General features: G+C 41.1%; 1 protein-coding gene across 12 annotated transcripts in view; it reads left to right on the top strand.

Annotated features, from left to right (window-relative positions):
• Positions 1-24,525, top strand: part of unc13bb (unc-13 homolog Bb (C. elegans)) — a 640,614-nt gene that overhangs the window by 341,485 nt on the left and 274,604 nt on the right. For all 12 annotated transcript variants that reach the window (XM_087989458.1, XM_087989459.1, XM_087989467.1 and 9 more), the window contains 2 exons: positions 22,327-22,400; positions 23,161-23,218. In XM_087989458.1, coding sequence (XP_087845584.1) covers positions 22,327-22,400; positions 23,161-23,218 — 132 coding nt within the window. The remainder of the gene's footprint in view (positions 1-22,326; positions 22,401-23,160; positions 23,219-24,525) is intronic.

Genomic DNA, 24,525 nt, shown 5'->3' with positions numbered 1-24,525 from the left:
ACGACACCAAGTTATAATCCAACAGGTTTATTTAAAATCAGTTCTGCTGACGAAGGAGCAGCACTCTGAAAGCTTGTGATTTTAAATGAACATGTTGGACTAAACGTGTGACTTATGACTTTGTCCACCCCAGTCCAACTCCGGCACCTCCCCATGATCATCTGTATTATAGTAGCCAGATTTTTACTGGAGACCGTGAAGTCAGTTTTGTAAGTAATCATAAATCTGAGAACTTCAATTTTCTCGTTTTCTTATAAACAGCAAATTTCTAACCAAGCAGTCCTGCTCTAGAGATTCACAAACTAAACTTTTCTACAGAAGTTATGGAGCTATCCCTGAACTGTTCTGTGCTCCTTCTGTATTTGCTTCTCATCCTACCAGATGTTTTTCTGGACTGACCAAAACTTGCAATCTCTGGTTTTTCTAAAGTAAGATCAATCCTCTCTAATCCTGAATCAAAAACAAGTTGACGGCCCTCAATCTCACAACCAACGGATCAGATCTAAGCTATGCAGTTTTGCAACGTCCACAACAAAAACAGAAATTGCTGGAAAAGCTCAAGCAGCTCTGGCAGCATGTGTGAAGAGAAATCAGAGTTAATGTTTTGAGTCTGGTGACTCTTCCTCAGAACTTCTGTGATATTCAGTTCTGAATCTAGTGGATGATTAAACAGCTGATTGGAGCAGGAGATGCACAAATATCCCCATGCTCATTTATTGAAGAGGCCAGCAATCAGTGCAAGTGATAAGGCTTAAGTAGTGACATCAATAAACAGTTAGAAGTACTGGATACTGTAAAGGCTATGGGCCCTGACAACATGTCAGGAAGATTTGTACTTCAGAACTTGCCACACCCAAAGTTCCAGTAGAGATACAATATTGGCATCGACCCAACAAAGTGGAAAATTGCCCAGGTATGTCTTGTACACAAAAGCAGGACAAATCTGACTCAGGCAACTGCAACCCTGTTAGTTTTCACTTGATCATCAGTAAAGTGATAGGAGATGCACCTGCAAAGCAATGATCTCCTCATTGATGCTCAATTCAGGTTCTGCCATGGTCAGTCAGCTCCTGACCTAATTATAGCCTTGGTGAGAATGTGGACAAAGGAGCTGAATTCCAGAGATGAAGTGAGAGCTACAGCCCTTGATATCAAGACTACATTTGACTGAGTATAGCATCAAGGAGCCCGAGCCAAACTGGAATAGATACAAAAAGGGGGACAAACTCTCTACTGATTGGAGTCATACCCTGCCATGTGGAAAGATGTTTGTGGTTGATGGTTGCAGATATTACGATCGTCTTAGTTTCAGGACATCTCTGCAGGGGTTCCTCAGAGTAGTGTCCTGGGCCCAACCATCTACTGTTGCTTAATCAATTACCTTCCTTTCATCATAAGGCCAGAAGTGGGATACCTTTTAGCTGAGAAAAACAACAGCAACCATTTTGTCTTGCATACCAATCATCAGAATGCCAGAAAAAGGAGACAAGGCATTCAATTCTTTGCAATAAAGAAAATGGAGTTTTTGGGATATTACATCTCAGAGGATTAAGTTTCAGTAATCAGATTCTGATGTATTTTGTTGCAGCAAAATTTTCAAAATGAAGCCAACAGCAGCACAGTGTCACAAAATAAAGGATAAATTGGTTTCTGTTTCAAACTTATAACAATAAATGCTTATGCAAGGAAATGAGTGACTTGGATGATATTGATCATGTGTATTTGAAGTGAACAGGCAAGCCTGTTTATGTAAATAGACTGTTTTCAAAGGATTTGACAACAGAAACATCATGTGGCCTTATCTGTGACATGTTCTTTGATGAAGACAATTTAAGAAGCATGGTTTTCAACAGTTATTCAAAGAGCTTGAAAAACAGATAACCCAAGAAGCTGCTTCTTTTATGGTTAAATTGATCATCTGTACCAATAGGAATAAACTGTTGTACACTACCATTGTGTATCTCATGCATATAAACCTTGATGTTTGAACTGTAGAAGGAAAGATTTTAATCTATCATTTCTTAATCTAACAAATACACTTGGGGACAATCATTAATTTCATTATTTATTGTAAATTTTTGGATGCAGACCCTGTATCTTGTCAAAGGAGATTAGCTCTTTGTCATTTTTGCAGACATTTGATTTAGATACATGTATTTGTACGATGGCCAAATTTTCGATTAGATTCCCGACAGTGTGGAAAAAGACCCACCGATCCTCCGAAGAGCAACCTACCCAGACCCATTTCCCTCTGACTAATACTCCTAACACTATGGACAATTTAGCATGACCAAATCACCTGACTTTCATATCTTTGGACCGTGGGAGGAAACTGAAGCACCTGGAGGAAACCCACGCAGACATGGGGAGAATGTGCACACAGACAGTCACCCGAGGCTGGAATCGAACCCAGGTCCCTGGCGCTGAGGCAGCAGTGCAAATCACTGAGCCACTGTGCCGCCCCAAATATATTTCTATTCGTTCTACTTATTCAATTCACTTCCCTCATATTGGTAAGGCCAATGAGGAGATGTTAGAGTCATAGAGATGTACAGCATGGAAACAGACCCTTTGGTCCAACCCGTCCAGGCCGACCAGATATCCCAACCCAATCTAGTCCCACCTGCCAGCACCCGGCCCGTATCCTTCCAAACTCTTCCTATTCATATACCCATCCAAATGCCTCTTAAATGTTGCAATTGTACCAGCCTCCACCACATCCTCTGGCAGCTCATTCCATACACGTACCACCCTCTGCGTGAAAATGTTGCCCCTTAGGTCTCTTTTATATCTTTCCCCTCTCACCCTAAACCTTGGCCTCTAGTTCTGGACTTCCTGACCCCAGGGAAAAGACCTTGTCTATTTATCCTATCCATGCTCCTCATAATTTTGTAAACCTCTATAAGGTCACCCCTCAGCCTCCAACACTCCAGGGAAAACAGCCCATCCTATTCAGCCTCTCCCTGTAGCTCAGAACCTCCAACCCTGGCAACATCCTTGGAAATCTTTTCTGAACCCTTTCAAGTTTCACAACATCTTTCCGATAGGAAGGAGACCAGAATTGCTCGCAATATTCCAACAGTGGCCTAACCAATGTCCTGTACAGCCGCAACATGACCTCCCAACTCGTGTACTCAATACTCTGACTAATAAAAGAAAACATACCAAACGCTGCCTTCACTATCCTATCTACCTGCGACTCCACTTTCAAGGAGCTATGAACCTGCACTCCAAGGTCTCTATGTTCCCTAGGACCTTACCATTAAGTGTATAAGTCCTGCTAAGATTTGCTTTCCCAAAATGCAGACCTCTCATTTATCTGAATTAAACTCCATCTGCTACTTCTCAGCCCATTGGCCCATCTGGTCCAGATCCTGTTGTAATCTGAGGTAACCCTCTTCGCTGTCCGCTACACCTCCAACTTTGGTGTCATCTGCAAACTTACTAACTGTACCTCTTATGCTGGCATCCAAATCATTTATGTAAATGACAAAAAGTAGAGGGCCCAGCACTGATCCTTGTGGAACTCCACTGCTCACAGGCCTCTAGTCTGAAAAACAACCCTCCACCACCACCCTCTGTCTTCTACCTTTGAGCCAGTTCTGTATCCAAATGGCTAGTTCTTACTGTATTCCATGAGATCTAACCTTGCTAATCAGTCTCCCATGGGGAATATTGTCGAACGCCTTACTGAAGTCCATATAGATCACATCTACTGCTCTGCCCTCATCAATCTTCTTTGTTACTTCTTCAGAAAACTCAATCAAGTTTGTGAGACTTGATTTCCCACGCACAAAGCCATGTTGACTATCCTGAATCAGTCCTTGCCTTTCCAAATACATGTACACCCTGTCCCTCAGGATTCCCTCCAACAGCTTGCCCACCACCGAGATCAGGCTCACCGGTCTATAGTTCCCTGGCTTGTCTTTACCGCCCTTCTTAAACAGTGGCACCACGTTTGTCAACCTCCAGTCTTCCGGCACCTCACCTGTGACTATCGATGATACAAATATCTCAGCAAGAGACCCAGCAATCACTTCTCTAGCTTCCCACAGAGTTCTCTGGTACACCTGATCAGGTCCTGGGGATTTATCCACTTTTAAGCGATTCAAGACATACAGCACTTCCTCCTCTGTAATCTGGACATTTTGCAAGATGTCACCATCTATTTCCCTACAAATCAATGGAATAAAAATCCTTGAAGCTTAACTTCTTTACTCTGTATAATTCAAGTGGTCTTAACAACAGACTAAATCTTGAATGATGTATGTGGATTAGTTGATTTACAAACTAGCTTTAAAATGTTCATTGACATGATAATTGTTGTGTTTTTCAAGTTATTTGTTCATGTGATCTGCATGTGGCTGGAATTTATTTGCTGTGAAGTAGATGGTGGTGAGTTCCCTTGATCCAGGTTAGGTGAATTGGCCATGCTAAATTGCCTGTAGTGTTAGGTGATGGGGTAAATGTAGGGGAATTTGTCTGGGTGGGTTGCTCTTCGGCAGGTCGGTGTGGACCTGGTGGGCCGAAGGGCCTGTTTCCATACTAAGTAATCTAATCCACTGCAGTCCAAATGGTATAGATATACCAGTGGTGCAATAAGGAAGGGTATTCCAGTATCTCAACTGAGTGACATTGAACAAATGGGTGAAAATAGTTGCAAGACTGGGTAATTTGTGGTTTTGAGGGGTACTTACTAGTGGCGGTGTTCCCATGTGCCTGATGCCTTCATCCTTCTCGATGCTGGAGATTGTCGCTTTGGAAGGTATTGACGCAAAAGCCTTCATGAGTTATTGTAGTGTATCTGTAAATGGTAACAAACTGCTCCCTCTATGCATCAGTAGTGGAGGATGTGAATGTTGATGATGTTAGATTGGATTCCAATCAATCAGGATGCTTTGTCCTGGATGGTATCAATCTTCTTGAGTGTTTTTAGAGCTGTAGTTGCCCAGACAAGTGGAGAGTGTCCCATCACATGCCTGACTTCTGCCTTGTTCGTGGTGGACAGACTTGCAGGAGTCATGAAATGAGTTACTTGCAGCAGAATTCTCAGCCTCTGACCTGCTCTTGCTGTCACAGTATTATGCTCAATGCTAACCCTCCAATGGAGGTACTCAGTGATGATAATGCAATTGAATTTCCAGAAATGATGGTTTGAACCTTCCTCTAGTTGGAGGAGATCTTGCCAATAACTTGTGTGGCATGACTATTTATTGCCAAATACCAGCCCAAGTCTAAATGTTGTTCACGTCTTGTATTTGGGTCCAGCCATCTTCACTCTCTGAGGAATGGCAAATAGTGTTGAATGTTGTGTAGTCATCAGCAAACATCCCCACCATTAAGATCAGATGAAGAAGGATGGTCAGCTAATCTCTTTTGAACTCATCCTGGTCAGTCACAAGGAGTTTTTATTTGTTGTGCAGCTGTGTCAAACTTCAGTTGAAACTTTATTAACCAGATCAAAATTATAGGGCAATTCCATAGTTCCTTGAATGAAAGTAACAAAGTTAAAGTGAGAGATTGGGAGATGGGTTAGAGGTTGCCTACAGAGGATCAGTGGGCTTTGCAGTGAGACACAGCCCAAGTGAGTATATGGTTCAAAGATTTTGAAACAGCATGGGTATTCAGTGGAGAGGGAAGGGATGCATTTTGCATGCTTTTCTGGACTTCTTAACAGGACAAATTTAAGCCCAAGTTTGGCTGCCCAGCACAAAGCAAAGCAACATCACAGAAAAAGCATTGGTTTGTAATAGTTGCCAATTTGATTGTCTATTATAGTTTACTTTCAGATTGAAGATAAATAGGATAATCATTTACAGGTTACAAACTAAAAGACCAATAAGAAACCCTTTTTTATAAAACAATTTAAGAACTAAATAAATGAAATGGAGATGCAGGGCCAGTCTATGAATTGTACCTGCATGACGTGGGAACTGATGAACCCTATTGTGGTTCATAATGACCGCACCTGCAGCAAGTGTTGGTTGCTCGATGAACACTGGCTCAGAGTTAATGAGTTGCAGTCTGAACTTCAAACACTGCTACATGTCCAGGAGGGAGAGAGTTACCTGACACTGTGTGTTTCAGGAGTATATTACACCCTTGAGATTAAGTACCTTCATTTTGGTCAGTAGTCAGGAAGATGAGAGTATAAGTGCGACTGAGAGAGATAGAGGCTTTTGAAGTGAATACTGAATTCTATCATGCTATCATCACTTCTTCCTCAGGACTCATTTACTTGGAGGTAATTTATTAATCCTGAGACAAAAATAGAAATTGCTGGGAAAGCTCAGCAGGTCTGGCAGTATTTACAGTAAAAAATCAGAGTGACTCTTCCTCAGTTCTGGTGATGAAATGATAGAATTCAGTATTCACTTCAAGAATGGGCAACTCCAATTAGAAAAAATCTTGTGTTTAACTTGACAAAAGAGAATTAGAGTCATAGATTTTTAGAGATGTACAACATTGAAGCAGACTTCAACTTGTCCATGCCGATCAGATGTCCTAATCTAGCCACATTTGCCAGCATTTGAGCCATATCCTTCTTTCCTATTCATGTGCCCGTCCAGCTGCCTTTTAAATGTTATAATTTATACCAGCCCCTACCACTTCCTCTGGCAGCTCATTGTATACAGACACCGTCCTCTGCATGAAAAAGTTGCCCCTTAGATCCCGTTTAAACCTTTTGTCTCTCACCTTAAATCTATGTCCTGTAGTTTTGGACTCTCTTACCCTGGGCAAAAGACCTCGGCTGTTCACCCTGTCTATGCCCTTCATGATTTATAAACCTCTATAAAATCACCCCTCAGCTTCTGACCCTCCAAGGAAAATAGCCCCAGCTTATTCCACCTCTCAGTACAGCTCAAACCCTGGCAACAAACTTGTAATTTTTTTCTGAATCCTTTCAGGTTTCACAACATCTTTCCTATAGGAGGGTGACCTGAATTGAATGCAATAATCCAAAAGTGGCCTTACCAATGCGCTATATGGCCGTAACATGATCTTCCAACTCCTATACTCAATGCAGTGACCGATAAAGGCTAGTGTACCAAACACCTTCACTATTCTGTCGACCTGCAACTCCAGTTTCAAGGAACTATGAACCTGCACTCCCAGGTCTCTTTGTTCAGCAAAATCCACCAGGACCTTACCATTAAGTGAATAACGTCCTGCCCTAATTTACCTCACCAAAATGCAGTACGACACATTTATCTAAATTAAAATCCATCTGCCACTCCTCGGCCCAGCTGACCAAGATCCCAGTTACATATCCAAATGGCGAGTTCTCCCTGTATTCCATGATACCTAACCTTGTTAACCAGTTTACCATATGGAAACTCGTCAAACGCCTTACTGAAGCTCATGTAGACCACTCTGCCGCCTTCAATCCTCTTGATTGATTCGATTCCCTACAGTGTGGAAACAAGTCCACACCGACCCTCGAAGAGCAACCCACCCAGTCCCCTACATTTACCCATGACTAATTCACCTTACACTATGGACAATTTAGTGTGGCCAATGCACTTGACCTGCACATCTTTGTGACTGTGGGAGGAAACCGGAGCACCCGGAAGAAACTTACGCAGAACACAGGGAGAATGTGCAAACTCTGCAGCGACAGTTGCCTGAGCCGGGAATCGAACCGGGGTCCCTGGCGCTGTAAGGCAGCAGTGCTAACCACTGAGCCACCGTGCCGCCCTCAAAAGACTCAATCAAGTTAGAGAGTCATGATTCCCCACATGCAAAGCCATGTTGACCATCCCTAATCAGTCTTTGCCTTGTAAAGCCTGTCCCTCACAATCCCCTCCCAACACCTTGCCCACTGCTGATGTCAGGCTCGCTAGTCTATAGTTCCCTAGACACACCTTTCCACCTTTCTTGAATAATGGCATCATGTTAGTCAACCTCCAGTCTACTGGCACCTCACCTATGGGTATTGATAGAACATAGAACATAGAAGAATACAGCGCAGTACAGGCCCTTTGGCCCTCGATGTTGCGCCGATCCAAGCCCACCTAACCTATACTAACCCACTATCCTCCATATACCTATCCAATGCCCGCTTAAATGCCCATAAAGAGGGAGAGTCCACCACTGCTACTGGCAGGGCATTCCATGAACTTACGACTCGCTGAGTGAAGAACCTACCCCTAACTTCAGTCCTATATCTACCCCCCCTTAATTTAAAGCTATGCCCCCTTGTAATACCCGACTCCATACGCGGGAAAAGGTTCACACTGTCAACCCTATCTAACCCCCTAATCATCTTGTACACCTCAATCAAGTCACCCCTAAACCTTCTTTTCTCTAATGAAAACAGCCCCAAGTGTCTCAGTCTTTCCTCATACGATCTTCCTTCCATACCAGGCAACATCCTGGTAAACCTCCTCTGCACCCGTTCCAGTGCCTCCACATCCTTCCTATAGTATGGCGACCAAAACTGCACACAATATTCCAGATGCGGCCGCACCAGAGTCTTATACAACTGCATCATGACCTCAGGACTCCGGAACTCAATTCCTCTACCAATAAAAGCCAGTACGCCATATGCCTTCCTCACTGCACTATTTACCTGGGTGGCAACTTTCAGAGTTCTGTGTACAAGGACACCAAGATCCCTCTGCTCATCCACACTACCAAGTATCTGACCATTAGCTCAGTACCCCATCTTTTTGTTATTCTTCCCAAAGTGAATCACCTCACACTTAGCTACATTGAATTCCATTTGCCACCTTTCTGCCCAGCTCTGCAGCTTCTCTATATCCTGCTGTAACCTGCCACATCCTTCCTCACTGTCAACAACTCCTCCGACTTTCGTATCATCCGCAAACTTGTTCACCCAACCTTCTAACCCCTCTTCCAGGTCATTTATAAAAATGACAAACAGCAATGGTCCCAAAACAGATCCTTGCGGAACACCGCTAGTGACGGCACTCCATGAAGAAACTTTGCCATCAACTACTACCCTCTGTCTTCTTCCATCCAGCCAATTCCTAATCCAAACCTCCAACTCACCCTCAATGCCATATCTCCGTATTTTCTCCAGTAGCCTACCATGGGGAACCTTATCAAACGCCTTACTAAAATCCATATATACCACATCTACCGCTTTCCCCTCATCAACCTCCTTCGTCACCTTTTCAAAAAATTCAATAAGGTTTGTGAGGCACGACCTACCCTTCACAAAACCATGCTGACTATCCTTGATCACATTATTCCTATCCAGATGTGCATAAATCCTATCCCTTACAATTCTCTCTAAGACTTTGCCCACAACAGAAGTGAGACTCACCGGCCTATAGTTACTAGGGTTATCCCTACTCCCCTTTTTGAACAAGGGAACCACATTTGCTATCCTCCAGTCTTCTGGCACTACTCCAGTAGACAAAGAGGACATAAAAATCAAGGCCAATGGCTCTGCAATCTCCTCCCTTGCTTCCCAGAGAATCCTAGGATAAATGCCATCAGGCCCAGGGGACTTATCTATTTTCACCTTTTCCAGGATTTCCAACACCTCTTCTCTACATACCTCAAAGCCATCCATTCTACTTATTTGTGACTCAGTATTCACATCGACGACAATGCCCTGTTCCTGAGTAAATACTGAAGAAAAGTATTCATTCAGTGTCTCCCCAATTTCTTCCGCCTCCACACGCAACTTCCCACTACTATCCTTGACTGGACCTATTCCTACCCTAGTCATTCTTTTATTCCTAACATACCTATAGAAAGCCTTAGGGTTTTCCCTAATCCTACCGACTAAGGACCTTTCATGTCCCCTCCTTGCTGCTCTTAGCTCTCTCTTCAGGTCCTTCCTGGCTACCCTATCGCCCCAATTGAACCTTCACGTCTCATCTTGAGATAGGCCGCCCTCTTCCATTTAACAAGGGATTCCAATTCCTTATTAAACCACGGCTCCCTCGCACGACCCTTTCTTCCCTGCCTGACAGGTACATAATTATCAAGGACACTCAATAGTTGCTCCTTGAACAAGCTCCACATATCATTTACACTCTTGCCTTGGAGTCTACTTTTCTAAGCCACACATCCTAAGTCATGCCTCACCGCATCATAATTTCCCTGACCCCAGCTATAACTCTTGCCCTGTAGTACACACTTATCCCTCTCCATCACGAGAGTAAAAATCACCGAATTATGGTCACTATCCCCAAAGTGCTCACCTACCTCTAATTCTAACACCTGGCCTGGTTCGTTACCCAGAACCAAATCCAGTATGGCCTCACCTCTTGTTGGCCTGTCTACATATTGTGTCAGGAAACTCTCCTGCACACATTGAACAAACACTGACCCATCTAACGAACTTGAGCTATAGCTTTCCCAATCAATATCAGGAAAGTTAAAGACCCCATAACAACCACCCTATTACTGTCACTCATCTCCTGAATCACCTTCCCTATCCTTTCTTCAATGATTCTAGGACTATTAGGAGGCCTGTAAAAGACTCCTAACAGGGTGACCTCACCTTTCCTATTCCTAACCTCAGCCCAAACTACCTCAGATGGCAAGTCCTCATCCATCGTCCTTTCCACCACTGTAATACTATCTTTGACAAGCAATGCCACACCTCCCCCTCTTTTACCCCCACCTCTGACCCTACTAAAACATTTAAATCCTGGAACCTGCAACAGCCAATCCTGTCCCTGTTCTAGCCATGTCTCCGTAATAGCCACAACATCGAAGTCCCAGGTAACAACCCACGCTGCAAGTTCACCTACCTTATTTCGTATACTTCTTGCATTGAAGTATACACACTTCAAGCCACTTTCCTGTTTACAGACACCCTCCTTGGAAATTGATGCCATGTTCCTAACCTCCCTACACTCCAGGCCCTGCACCCTGAAGCTACAATCTGGGTTCCCATGCCCCTGCAGAGTTAGTTTAAACCCCCCCCAAGAGCACTAGCAAACCTCCCCCCAAAGATACTGGTGCCCCTCAGGTTCAATGATACAAATATCTTCGCAAAGTGTCCAGCCATCACTTCCTCAGCTTCCTATAGAGTTCTAGGGTACACCTGATCAGATTCTGGGATTTCTGCACCTTAATGCAGTTTAAGACATGCAGGACCTCCTCTTTTGTAATATGGGCACTTTTCAAGAATGGTATTTATTCATTAAGTCTTCTAGCTTCCATACCCTTCTCTCCAGTAAACACTGATGCAAAATATTCGTTTCTTATCTCCCCCATCTCCTGTGATTTCATACATAGACCGCCTTGCTGACCTTTAAGGGGCCCTATTCTCTCTCCAATTACCCATTTGTCCTTAGATATTTATAGAATAAGTTTGGATTCTCATTAATCCTATTTGCCACAGCTATCTCATGTCCCCTTTTTCCCTCCTGATTTCCCACTTGAGTATACTCGTACTGCCCTTATATTCCTCTCGGAACTCAATTCATCCTTGCTGTCTATACTTGATACACATTTTCATCTTTTCCTTGACCAGAACTTCAATCTCTCTAGTCAGCCAGCATTCTCTATGCCTACCAGCCTTAACAGGAACATATTGTCTCTGGACTCTTGTTATTTCATTTTTGAAAGCTTCCCATTTTTCAACTGTCTCTTTAGCTGCAAACATCTGCCTCCAATCAACTTTTGAAACTTCTTGCCTAATACTGACAAAATTGTCATTTCTCCAGTTTAGAATTTTAACTTTTAAATCATTGGTTAGGCCACTTTTGGAATATTGCGTGCAATTCTGGTTTCCTTCCTATTGGAAAGATGTTATGAAACTTGAAAGGGTTCAGAAAAGATTTACAAGGGTGTTGCCAGAGTTGGAGAATTTGAACTATAAGGAGAGGTTGAATAGGATGGGCTGTTTTCCCTGGAATGTCGGAAGCTGAGGGGTGACCTTACAGAGGTTTACAAAATTATGAGGGGCATGAATAGGATAAATAGACAAAGTCTTTTCCGTGGGCGAGGTACTCCAGAATTGGTTTAGGATGAGAGAGGAAAGATATAAAAGAGACCAAAGAGGCAACTTTTTCATGCAGAGGATGGTACGTATATGGAATGAGCTGTCAGAGGAAGTGGTGGAGGCTTGTACAATTGCAACATTTAAAAGGTATTTGGATGGGTATATGAATAGGAAAGGTTTGGAGGGATATGGGCTAGGTGCTGGCAGGCGGGACTAGATTGGGTTGGGATATCTGGTCGGCATGGACAAGTTGGACTGAAGGCTCTGTTTTTGTGCTGTACATCTCTATGACACTAAGTGGTCTATCCTTTTCATCACTATTTTAAAATTAGTAGAATTATGGTCACTGGCCACAAGTTGCTCCCTGACTGACATCTCAGTCACTTGCACTGCCTTATTTCCCAACAGAAGATCAAGTTTTGCTCCTTCTCTCTTGGTTCATTCACACACTGAATCAAAAAATTTTCTTGTACACATTAACAAATTCCTCTCCATCCAAACCCCACAACACAATGGCAGTCCTAATCTGTGTTTGGAAAACTACTATTTCCACACTCTTATTCTTACTGATAACTGAGCTCTCCTTACAAATTTGCTTTTAATTTCCTTGCTGACTATTGAGCAAGAGGTTAAGATCCTCTTGTTATTCTTCAATTCCATCCAAATAACTTGACTGGACACATTCCCCGGAATATCTTCCTTCAGTAGAGCCATTACCCCTCATCAAAATTCCACTCTGTGTCCTCTCTTGCCACCTCCCCCCCCAATCTTTCCTATAGCATCTATACCCTGGAACATTAAACTGCCAGTTCTGTCCATCCCTGAGCCAGGTCTCTGTAATAGCTATGATATCCCAGTCCAATCTTCTCGACCATTCCTGAGTTCATCTGCCTTACCTGTCAGACCTCCCGCATTGAAATAAATGAAGTTTAATTTATTAGCCCTATCTCATTCTCTACTTTGCTCTTGTTTGACTGTTTGACTTGCTGCTTTACCCAATTGCACCAGCTTCAGACAGGCGTCTTTTCTCATGATCTATCTTGATCTCCCCCGCAACTAGTTTAAATCCTGCCGTGTAGCTTGAGCAAATCTCCCTGTCAGTATATTAGTCCCCTTCCAATTTAGGTGCAACCCATCCTTCTAAAACAGGTTACTTCTAACCAGAAGAGATTCCAATGTTCCAAAAATTAGAATCTTTCTCCCCTGCACCAGCTCTTCAGCCACACATTTATCTGCTGTATTTTCCCCTATTCCTACTCCCTCTAGTGTTTAGGACAACGAGTAATCCAGATGTTACTACTCTTGAGGATCTGCTTTTTAACCTCCTAGCTAATTTCCTATATTCACCCCTCAAAACCTCATCCTTTTCTCTTCTACGTCATTGTTCCAGTATGTGCAACAACCTCCTGCTGGCCCCTCTCCCCTTTGAGAATATTCTGCTCTCTCTCCAAGACATCCTTCACCCTGGCACCAGGAGGTCAACGCACCATTCTGGTGTTTCGTCGTCAGCCACAGAAATGTGCCTCTGGCTACAGTCTCCTACCACAATCAATCGCCTGGACCCTCACATACCCCTCGTTACAATACAGTCTGTCTTAATACCAGAAACTTGGCTGTCAGTGTTATGTTTGCTGAGAGTCCATTAACCCTATAGTTTCCAAAACATCATACTTGTTTGAGATAGGAATCATGTGGAGGTGCCGGTGTTGGACTGTGGTGAATAAAGTTAAAAATCATACAACACTCGGTTATTGTCCAACAGGTTTATTTGCAAGTACAAGCTTTTGGAGTGCTACTCCCTCGTTAGGTAGCTGGTGGAAAAGGATAAATAAAACAGAGAATTTATAAGTAAAATATCAAGTTATCATATTACTGATGCAATGAATTAGATAACTGTCCAATTTGACAATGAATTAGACTGTTAAGTCTTTAACATTTAGATTGGGGATATAAGTTTTGATTGATTAATATGTAAGTCCCAGAATTTCTTTCAAGTCACAGCTCCAAGGTAACCTAAGGTTTTGTCAATTTATAAAAAAAAGTGACATCTCAGCTCAGACAATGCACTAAACGTTTGAGGTTAAAGTCTGTCTGTATCCCAATGTGAAGTCAGATTGGCCTTATTTTCCAAGTAGGAATTTGTCAACTTTGACAATGTTCCTCATTGTAGACTAGTTAGCAAGATTGGATCATATGGAATGAGGGACAATTGGCCATTTGTAAACAGAACTGGCTCGAAGGTAGAAGACAGACGGTGGTGATGAAGCGTTGCTTTTCAGACTGGAGGCCTGTGACCAGTGGTATGCCACAAGAATCGGTGCTGAGTCCACGTTTTTTGTCCTTTATGTAAATGATTTCGATGTGAACAGAAGAGGTATAGTTAATAAGTTTGTAAGTGATGCCAAATTGGTGGTGTAGCAAAGAACATTACCTCCTAGTACAACGGGATCCTGATCAAATGAACCAATGGTCCAAGGAGTTTAATTTAGACAAATGTGAGGTGCTACATTTTGAAAAGGCAAATCAGAGCAGGACTTCTGCACATAATGGTATGGTCCTGGGGAGTGTTGCTGAACAAAGAGACCTTGGAGTGCAGGTTCATAGTTCCTAGAAAGTGGAGTTGCAGGTAAGCTGGATAGTGAATAAGGCGTTTGGTACACTTGCCTTTATTGGTCAGACCATTGGGTATAGGAGTTGGGAGATCGTGTTACAGCTGTGCAGGACATCGGTTAGCCCACTTTTGGAGTATTGTGTGCAATTCTGCTCGCCTCCCTTGTTGGAAGGATGTTGTGAAACTTGAAAGGATTCAGAAAAGATTTACAAGGAATTTGCCAGGGTTGGAGGGTTTGAGCTGTCAGGAGAGGCTGAATAGGCTGGGGCTGTTATCTCTGGAGCATCTGTGGCTGAGGGGTGACCATAGAGAGCTTTATTCAATCATGAGTGGCATGGATAGGGTAAATAGACAGGATTTTTCTCTGGGGTGGGTGAGTTCAGAACTGGAGGGCATAGGTTTAGGGTGAGGGAGGAAAGATTTAAAAAGGGAATTAAGGGACAAATTTTTCACGCAGAAGGTTGTGTGTGTATGGACTGAGCTGCCAGGGGAAGTTGTGGAGGCTGGTACAATTACAACATTTAAATGGCATCTGGATGGATAAAAGAATAGGAAGGGTTTGGAGAGTTAGGCACCAAGTGCTGGCAGCTGGGACTAGATTAATCTCAGATGTCTGGTTGGCACGGACGAATTGGACTGATGGGTCTGTTTCATGCTGTACATCTCTATGACTGACTCCCTACAGATTGTGCTTTTTGTACAAAATAGAATGTATCTATAAATACAAATTCACCCTATTGTGTGTGTGTGTGTATATATATATATATATATATATATATATGGGTCACCTGTAGTGTGACATGAATCCAAGATCCTGGTTGAGTCTGTCCTCATGGATACCGAAATTGGCTCTCAGCCTCTGCTCGGTGACTCTGCGTTATTGCGTATCTTGGAGGACGTTCACCAGAAGATCCGAGGCTGAATGTCCTTGACCAGTAAAGTGTTCCTCCACTGGGAGGGAACATCCCTGTCTGGTGATTGTTGCATGCTGTCCATTCATCCTTTGTCATAAGATCTCCATGGGTTTCACCATATACCATGCTTTGGGACATCCTTGCCTGCAGTGTATGAAATAGACAATGTTGGCTGAGTCACGTGAGTACCTGCCGTGCATGTGGTGGGTGGTGTCCCCAAGTGTAATGGTAGTATCCAGGTAGTATGCTGATTGCCGTGACAGGGCTATGTGGTGTTCTAGTCGATGTTGTCCTGAAGGCAGGGTAGTTTGCTATGAACAATGATCTGTTTAAGGTTTGGTGTTTGTTTAAAGGTGAGAAGTGGAGGTGCTTATTCTCATCGAAAAGGCTGCGAAAAACACGGTGTCATTTCACCACTCGCGGGGAGTACTGGACGATGAAAGGCACTCTATCAGTCGTATCCCATGTCTGTCTCCTCAGGAGATCATTACAGTCTGTCGCTGTAGCACATTGGAACTGGCGATCAGTGAGTTGAGCATCATCTCCTATTCTCTTGAGGGCATCCTTCAGCACCTTGAGGTGTCTGTCGTGTTCCTCCTCATTCAAACAAATCCTATATATGGCTCGGGCTTGTCCATTGGGGATGGCTGTTTTAATATGATTAGGGTGGAAGCTAGAGAAGTACAGCATCATGAGGTTATCCATAGGCTTGCGGTAGAGTGAGGTACTGAGGTGTCAGTCCTTGATGGAGGTGTGTGTGTGTCCAAAAATGAAACTGATTCTGAAGAGTACTCCATGGTGAGTCTGTGGTGAGATGAAACTTGTTGATATCACTTTGTAATATTTCCAGTGTCTCCTGGCCCTGGGTCCAGAGGAAGAAAATGTAATTAATGTATCTAGAGTTGTGCAACAAAGAAGTCTTTTTTGAACTCGTGCATGTAAATGTTGGCATATTGGGGTGCAAATTTGGTCCCCATGGCTGTTCTGTGTGTCTGGATGAAGAGTTATTTGTCATTGGTGATGACGTTCTGGTCAAGGATGAAGCGGATGGGTTTGTAGAATGGTGCCTGGAGATTGGCTGTTTTTGGTGTTGAGCACTGAGTCTGTTGCTGTGATGCTGTTGTCATGGAGGATGCTGGTGTAAAATGCTGAAATGTCCATTGTGTTGAGGAATGTCCCTGGTTTGACTGGTCCGTGGGTGCTGAGTTTCTGTAAGAAATCTTTCGTGTCATGACAAGCTAGGGATCCCCTTTACAATGGGTTTCAAGATGCCTTCAACATAGCCAGAGAGGTTCTCACAGAGGGTCCCATTGCCTGATATGATGGGACATCTAGGTGTATTGGATTTGTTGAATCTTTGGAAGGCAGTAGAAGTCCCCTTTGCAAGAAGTATGTGAGATGAGAGTGCGTAGGGCACTCTGAAGGACTGAACCAAAAGTCTTGATCAATCTGTTTAGTTTATGGATGTGTTCTTTGGTTGGATCAGCTGATAGTTTCCTGTTGTGTTCAGTTGTTGGTACACTTCCTTACAGTTCTGTTCTCTATGACGATGGGTCCTCCTTTGTCTGCTGGCTTGATGACAATGTTGAGATTGGTCTGGAAAGCATGGATGATGTTGCATTGTGCTCAGTTGACATACTGCTCTTAACTCGACTGTGGCTGATTAATCTGGTGTTCACATAGTTCCTGACAGTTTCCTGTACTACTGCTGACCTCTTCTACCTTTCCTAAAGGTAACCCATCTACCTGACTGCATCTGTGGTATTTCTACCTCCCTGAAACTGCCATCTATCACGGTCTCTGGCTCTTGTAACTTTCTCATTGCCTCTAACCTATCCATGCAATTCGATAGGATTTGCAACCAGACTCACTTCCGACAGACATAATCATCAGGAACATTGAAATTCTCCCTGATCTCTTAGAACTGACAGGAAGGGCACATTAAAGGCTATCTTTTCACCTTAACAATCTGCAGACGCAGAAAATAGCTTAGTCATACTTCTCTAAAAATACTGCTCCAGATTAACTTGAGACCAATATTTTATGGAAGTTTAATCAAGAGTTAGCATGTAAATTGCAGCATAATGTTAGCTAAAATGAACTGGGCTGAAAGATTAGCAGGAAAGACAGTAAACAAACAGTGGCAAACATTTAAGGAGGTAGTTTGTGATTCTCAACAAAAAAAAATGCCAATAAGGAGAAAATATTTAAAGAGAGTAATAAACAACCTGGCAAACCAAAAAGGTTAAGGAGAGCATTAAGTTGAAAAAATACATTAATGGAGGTCGAAGTCAGTGATAGCCTTAAAAGCTGGGATAGATTCACAGTTCAGCAAAGGAGGACTAAAAAACATGAAGAGAGAGAAAAGGGCAATATAGTGAGAAATATAAAAACTAACAGTAAGAGCTTCTTTAAATATAAACTATGAACTATTCTTCTATTTGTAACTTGTAAAAGTATGCTATTCTCTTGAATTGTATTTTTCTTAACATTTACGTTCTTGGGATGTGTGAGAGTATAAATAATCTTTTTTAAAAAACATCAAAATTGATGCTGTTATTTAAATTAACTTGCAAATTCCAAAGGCTTCCTTTTCAGCAAAGGAAAACTGATTATGGACAATAAGGGAAAAGGTACAAGAGTGTGAATGCTTGCCTGACCTTGTCTGTAAGATCAGCCAGTCTTCTCCCACCAACTAATGGTGTGGACCATTTATTGTAACAGTTGTCGTAAAAACAGTTTTGGATAAATATTATTCCCAATAAACGGCAGATTTTTAAAAAGATAAAAAGTGACTTTTCCTTGAGTTGGGATTGTTTCAGTAGCACCAAATGACACTGGTGAGAAGGTTTTTTTTTGGAGAAGTCGTGTATGATTTGCTTTAAAACCATGAGGAACAAGTGTTAGAACATGTGTACTGGGCGTATTGTCAATTTATGGTGTTGAATTTTTAATGTTCACTATTAGAATGTTGTTAACATAATTAGTTTTAGGTTGGTTGAGTACTGTAAGCATTCCACCTGGATAAGATCCCACTTGTCTGTTGCTGATGAAAAATTCATGGCTTCTTCTCTTTGCTGGTATGGACTTAATTACATCTGATTGATCAGGTTCCAAATGCTTAGAATTCTTTGCATTGATCTGATTTCACGAAATCTCCATGGCTATTCGGATGGAAAAGACGTTGGGCATAATTTTAACTGGCAAAGATATGTGTTCAAATGCAAATGGGGGATACATCCCCAGAAAATGCAGTTGTTTTGGAAACACATTGTGATTTTACTTAGCTTCTACTTTTACTGTTGCTCATTCAGAAACACAGGAAAGTTCCAACCTGTAGATGTAGCTAGAAGGAAGGGAACGAGTGGAGCTGAAAACTGCTCTTTTGAGGAGTGTTGTTTAGGAAAAAATGCTGGGGAAGTCGGTCAATGAAGTTCAAACCTGAAAGTAATATGTCATTCAATATTCCTGCCCTCCTGAGATCATATGGCACTATATCCATGCGCAAAGAATTACGCTCCAGTTGCTTATTCTATCTGCATGTATTGATCTGGAAGTCTGGTATTTTCTTCCCACCTCTGGGAAATAATGCTACTCTGTAGGGCCTCACAGCCTATTGCTGGGAAAAATCATACTACCAAAATGATGTGTATCAAGTTGCCTTTCGTTTGCCATTCCTGAAGCCTTGAGTCTGGAATGTTCTCATTTAACCACATCCAAATATTTGAAATCCTTCCATTGACAGGTATAGGTTGTTTATCATGCTTTACCTCTGTGGATTGATCGTGAAACCCGAAAGTGGGATGCTTTTGGTGTGACAGAGTTAAAGCCATGGCAAAGCCCACTTCAGCAACTATCGATTTCAGATGTTATTCCCTTAACACCTCCACCATGCTGTGGGAGAATAGGACTAAAATTCTGCCTCTGTTTTTAAATAATTGTCTATGTCATATTACAACTATTCTAAGTACACAGAATCAGCATCAATCAATTCAGGCACTGTGCAACTGAGTGTAGAGACTCCTTGTTTTGTTTATTGAAGTTTTATATCAGTTGCCTTGATGGCTAATGAATAATGCCAGTCGTGCATGATTATTTCCTACTTCAATTGAGGTAACCTTGGAATCTGCCTCTCCACCCACTCCAATGAGTATAAAGCAATAAGCTGCACTGACAAAAGACTATGCCTAAAATAAATGGTTCAGGATGAAGCATCAGCAGACAATGAGTCAAGAATCTGCCTTCAAGTCGAACACACATACCGTCAACCCTTATAAATAAGTGCAGAGGTTTAATACAAATGGAGATCATTCCTGTCAGAACTTACCCATTTCTATCAAATTTATAGTCACACATTCAGTTTCACAAGCGGCATTAGAAATAGGTGACAAATGTAATATGGGGGCAAAATGAAGCTTACTGATTAAGCTTCAGCTTGATATTAATTACTTTAATTCAGTGATAGTAAACAGAAAATAAGAGGTTACCTTTCCACTATGAGCTGACATGAATCGTGACTAAAATATAAGACACAACCCCAGTTTCTTAAGGAAGACAGTGGAGTAAACACTAATTGCCCATCCTTAGTTACTGTTAAGAAGGTGAGTTATCTTTTTCAATATGACTGAGTGGCTTGCTCAGTTAATGCAGAGCACAATTAAGAGTCAACCACTTTAAACCAGCTGCTTGAGTTATCCACTTGACATGAACTTCTCTTTACCATGTAAAGGTGTGACAGCGGTGTGATGAGACACTTAATAGTCCACCAAATAACTTGTATTTGATCAAAGGCAGGCCGCCAGAAAGTTTTATACAGAGTGAGTAGGAAGGTGTCAATTTAGATTTTATAAGCTTTCTGTCTTCAAACCCATCTAGCCTAATGCCTTTGTGAACTGTTTTCTGAGCATGTAAATGTTTGACCTTTCGTACTAAGATGCAACAATTCTGTAAATACTTGCTTATTCAAACTTTATTCTAGCTCTTTTCCAAGAATGTAATTTTTTATAATTTTTGTTATTATGCTAGTAGTTTACTCATATTTAATGGGATGAAAACCATTAAATAATGCCTTGCTTTTGTACTTGATAAGGCAATTTAATCAGAAATCTTCTTCACCTGCAGAAAGCAACAATGATGATGCTGGATGTGCACTGTAAGATAAAGCACTACATTGTGTGATTTTGAATAGAGTGTGATTTTCCTTTTGCAGTGTGTCTTGTTCTGAGACAGAATGTGTTTTGTTGAGTGAGTTTGAAGATGATAAATTAAAACAAGTTGTTTCCTTTGTAGAAAACAATGTTTTACTATAAATGTCACTTGTGCGGTATTCTACAGAATTTTAATTTTTTCTTTGGTATGTTCATACGCATGTGAAATCCTGAACTTGCTATTTGGAAATAAAATTTGAAGTAAAAATATTAGATATTGCCACTTTGAATATTTTTATCGCCAACTTTAATGACTAAATTAATTTATTCTGGTGTAGGCATGTCATCCTATGAAAGTATTGAACTTCCAAGTACTGGCTTCCATTAAGCTGTTGTAGTATTTAACATTTTCTTTGACACTTTTCATTTACTTTTCTACTCGGAATATACCTGACCAAAAAACAAACTGCAATATTAAAATGAGAAACTGCATTCTGTGAACAGATGTTCCCAAAGGGTTTTTTGGGCTCTCAGTATTTTCTAATATTCAACATGCAATTTACATTTCTTCCCCCAGCAGATTTGTTTTTAACACTGCATTCACATTAGAATTTCTCATCCCTTATTAGTATCATACCTTTGAGATAATTCAAGAGGATAGTCTTTATAATGAAATTTTCCTTCTTGGCTGTAGTTATCACTGTTTGATTGGCTGTTGTGAAAACACTGGAGAATGCCTTCCTTGGATAGAAGTCATTCTGCCAACTTTACAATCTCTCTTCCACCTTGTATGATGCAACCTGCTCCATGAGCACTGTCTTGCAGTTTGACAATGACGTCTAAAGGAATCTTAACCATCCGCTGGTTAGACAACATAATTGGGAAGAGCAACCACACAATATGAGCAGTTGGTGCTGCAATGGTAATGTCGTTGGACTAGTAACCCAGAGGCCAGCTTAACTCTCTGGCGACATGGTTTAAATCCCATGACAGTGATTTAATCAAATCTAGAATTGAAAACTTCTTTCAGTCATGATGATTATGAAATTATGATCAATTATTGCAAAACCTCATGTGGTTCATGAATGTCTTTCGTTTTGGGAATGAAATCTGCCGTCTTTATCTGGTCTTACTTGTGTGTGACTCAGATCCACAGCAATGTGGTTGACTCTTAACTGCACTCTGAAACGGCATGGCAAGACACTCAGTTCAAGGAGTAGGCAGCATTCACTGGTTATTTCAGGGGCATCCATCCCATGAAATTTTTTTTTAAAAGACTGTTCTTTGAATGCAGAACTAGTGATGTAATCAGGAGGTTAGAAAAAAAGAAATATTTATTTAAAATATCTGGAATAATTTAAATCACATTGAGGTTTTATTATGATGCACGCCAAGATCATGGCGATAATTTTCTCTCCAAGAGGCTGTGTGAAGAGGAGTCAAACATAGGCTTAATATTTGGTAACATCAGAAAACTGGCCAGAGTGGCTGTTTTTGCTTCACAAGACTGGCTTCAAGACATCATGTCAAAGAGAAGTTGACTCTTGACAGGAGGAGAAGAGACTGTAAAATATGAGACCTAAATATTTTTCGGTGCATCATATTTTGAATGCTTTTATTGTTTGTTGTGTTTTCTATTGGGCAAGAAGATTAGATTTACAGCTACAGAAAAGCTCCTTTTCCAAAGACTTAATATCTGCAGTAATGTCTTATTTACAGATATCCCAGAAGAAGAAGCAAAATATTGGACTCAGAAACTAGAGCAGTTAAATGCACTGAAGGGCCATGATGAGGTGGGTAAAGGAAATAGAGCAATCATCAGTGCTAATCCAATGTATAATGTAATGCCAAACTGATGCTTGTAAAATGAATGCAATATTAATAAATTGTTTTCACAGTCATATTCTTATCAGTGAGTGTGTCGGGGAAATTCCTAATATACACCATGTGAAGTGCTGTATAGCTGGATTTTATGTATGGTGCCAGTGGTGTGAACACCAGAAAGTCCTAGCAACGGTGAACACTTGTGCCTATCCTGCTGTGCTATTCATGAGAAGGGCTTTGTGGAGCAAGATGCCTATTTAATGAGGTGAAGAGCAGAAGATTGCATGAGAATAGTTGCAGAGACCAACGGCAAACTGGATACCAAGCCTAGAAACGGAAAGATTCAGCCTTGTGCGTTTCTCAGATGTGATGCCTTTTTTATCCCCCCACCAATGCTTATGTTGCACTATGCATAAAGCCAAAATTAACATCTAAACTTCACACCAGCAATCCAGACTAAACTCTATGAAACTGAATGTTGAGTGTTCTGTGTATGTTGCTAGTAGTTCCTTCAGATTGTCTAGATCCGTATGAATATATACATTGATATATGTATACATTGATAAATTCAAAATTCAAACCACATTGAGTAATTATTTCTGAAGGTTTTAATAATGCTGGTACAACTAGTGCCCCAATATTTTTGCTGTTTCCCTAGTGGTATTTTTTAGTAAATATAATATTTGATTGTATTCTGATGAACTCTTCACTTTCTTCTGTCTTATCCAGTATTCAATCAGTGAAGAAGTGCAGAAGAAATCTTTACCAGTTGCTCCCTCACAGTGTTGTAAGTTTTATTTCATAAAAAGTGATTAACATCAAGTTTTTGCAGCTTCAATCACTGTTCAATGCTTGCTTAAGAAGATTTTTTGTTGTATTTTTATTTCTCATATCTAAAAAGCATTGTTTTCTTATATTCACTCACAGCCTTTTATTTGAGAATCATATTTGAATAATTCACCGATATTGTATTCAGAATACACCCTTGAGATATCCACTGTTCCACTGGACCTACATCTCTTGCTTTGCTTTTTCAGAAAAATGATTCCTTTGTGTGTCAAAAGAGGAGATCGAGATGTGCATCACTTCTAATGTTCTCAAGTATGCACACTTAGAAAATGTGGATAGTTTTCAATGCTAGCAAACTTCTTCTTAGTATTATATATGATATTTCAATTTTAGAAACATGACTTACTTCAGTTTTTGAGAAAATTAATACCATACAAGTGAAATACCACATAATGAAAGTATTGAGTTGGAACATCTGTGTTTAAAGGGTTCCAAATTTGTTCAAAATAAATGTAAGAATTTATTGCAACCATTTACAGAGGAACCTCGATTATCTGAAGGACACAGTCGGTGATTATTTCGTTCAGTTAATTGAATGCCAGAAAACATGGTTAGCCAAGCATCGGGATCATGCGTTCTTGTTCTCATAATCTGAAATTTGGTTAAATCAAATGCCCGATAATTGAGGTTCCTCTGCAATTAATATAAAATACCACGAGCAAAGATACATAGAAACAGTGAATAGCATTTATCTAATTTCTTTAACTTTAAGAAGTAGAATCTTTAGTCATGGAGATATGAGGAGTGATCCAGTTGAAACTTAAAATTTTTATGGAGTTGACAGAGATGTTGGGTGAATGTTTGGTTTGGCTGAGGAGACTACAGAAGTTGCAATCTAAGAGTAAAAATGAGTGCGAGGAGAAATTGTTCCTCCCACGGGTTGGGAATCTTTAAAATATTCTACATCAAAGAGTTCTGAATGATAAGTTGTTGAGTATATTCAAGGCAGAGTTTCATAGATTATTGAATATTTGGGAATAGTGCAAGGAAAGTAGAGTTGTTTGTTTATCATATGAAATGGGGAAGGAGGCTTCAAGGGCTCCATGTCCTGCACTTAATGCTATGTCTTAGGTTATTTTTATGTTTACTTGTAACAAATTTGAAACACTTGAACAGTTCATTATGTTGAAGGCACTACAAATGTCAAGAAGTTACATGCTGAGACCGGTATAAAAATACACTGAGTTATTGTTTCTCTTGTATTCTGAGCTTTTTGTCTGTAAGAACGTGAAACATTGAATTATG

This window comes from Chiloscyllium plagiosum, unplaced genomic scaffold, assembly GCF_037043375.1.
Source record: "Chiloscyllium plagiosum isolate Xiang-an unplaced genomic scaffold, Cpla_swu_hap1 HiC_scaffold_1, whole genome shotgun sequence".
Lineage (NCBI taxonomy): Eukaryota > Metazoa > Chordata > Chondrichthyes > Orectolobiformes > Hemiscylliidae > Chiloscyllium > Chiloscyllium plagiosum.
Note: the sequence above shows the minus strand (reverse complement) of the source record. Positions and strands in the feature narration are given on the sequence as shown.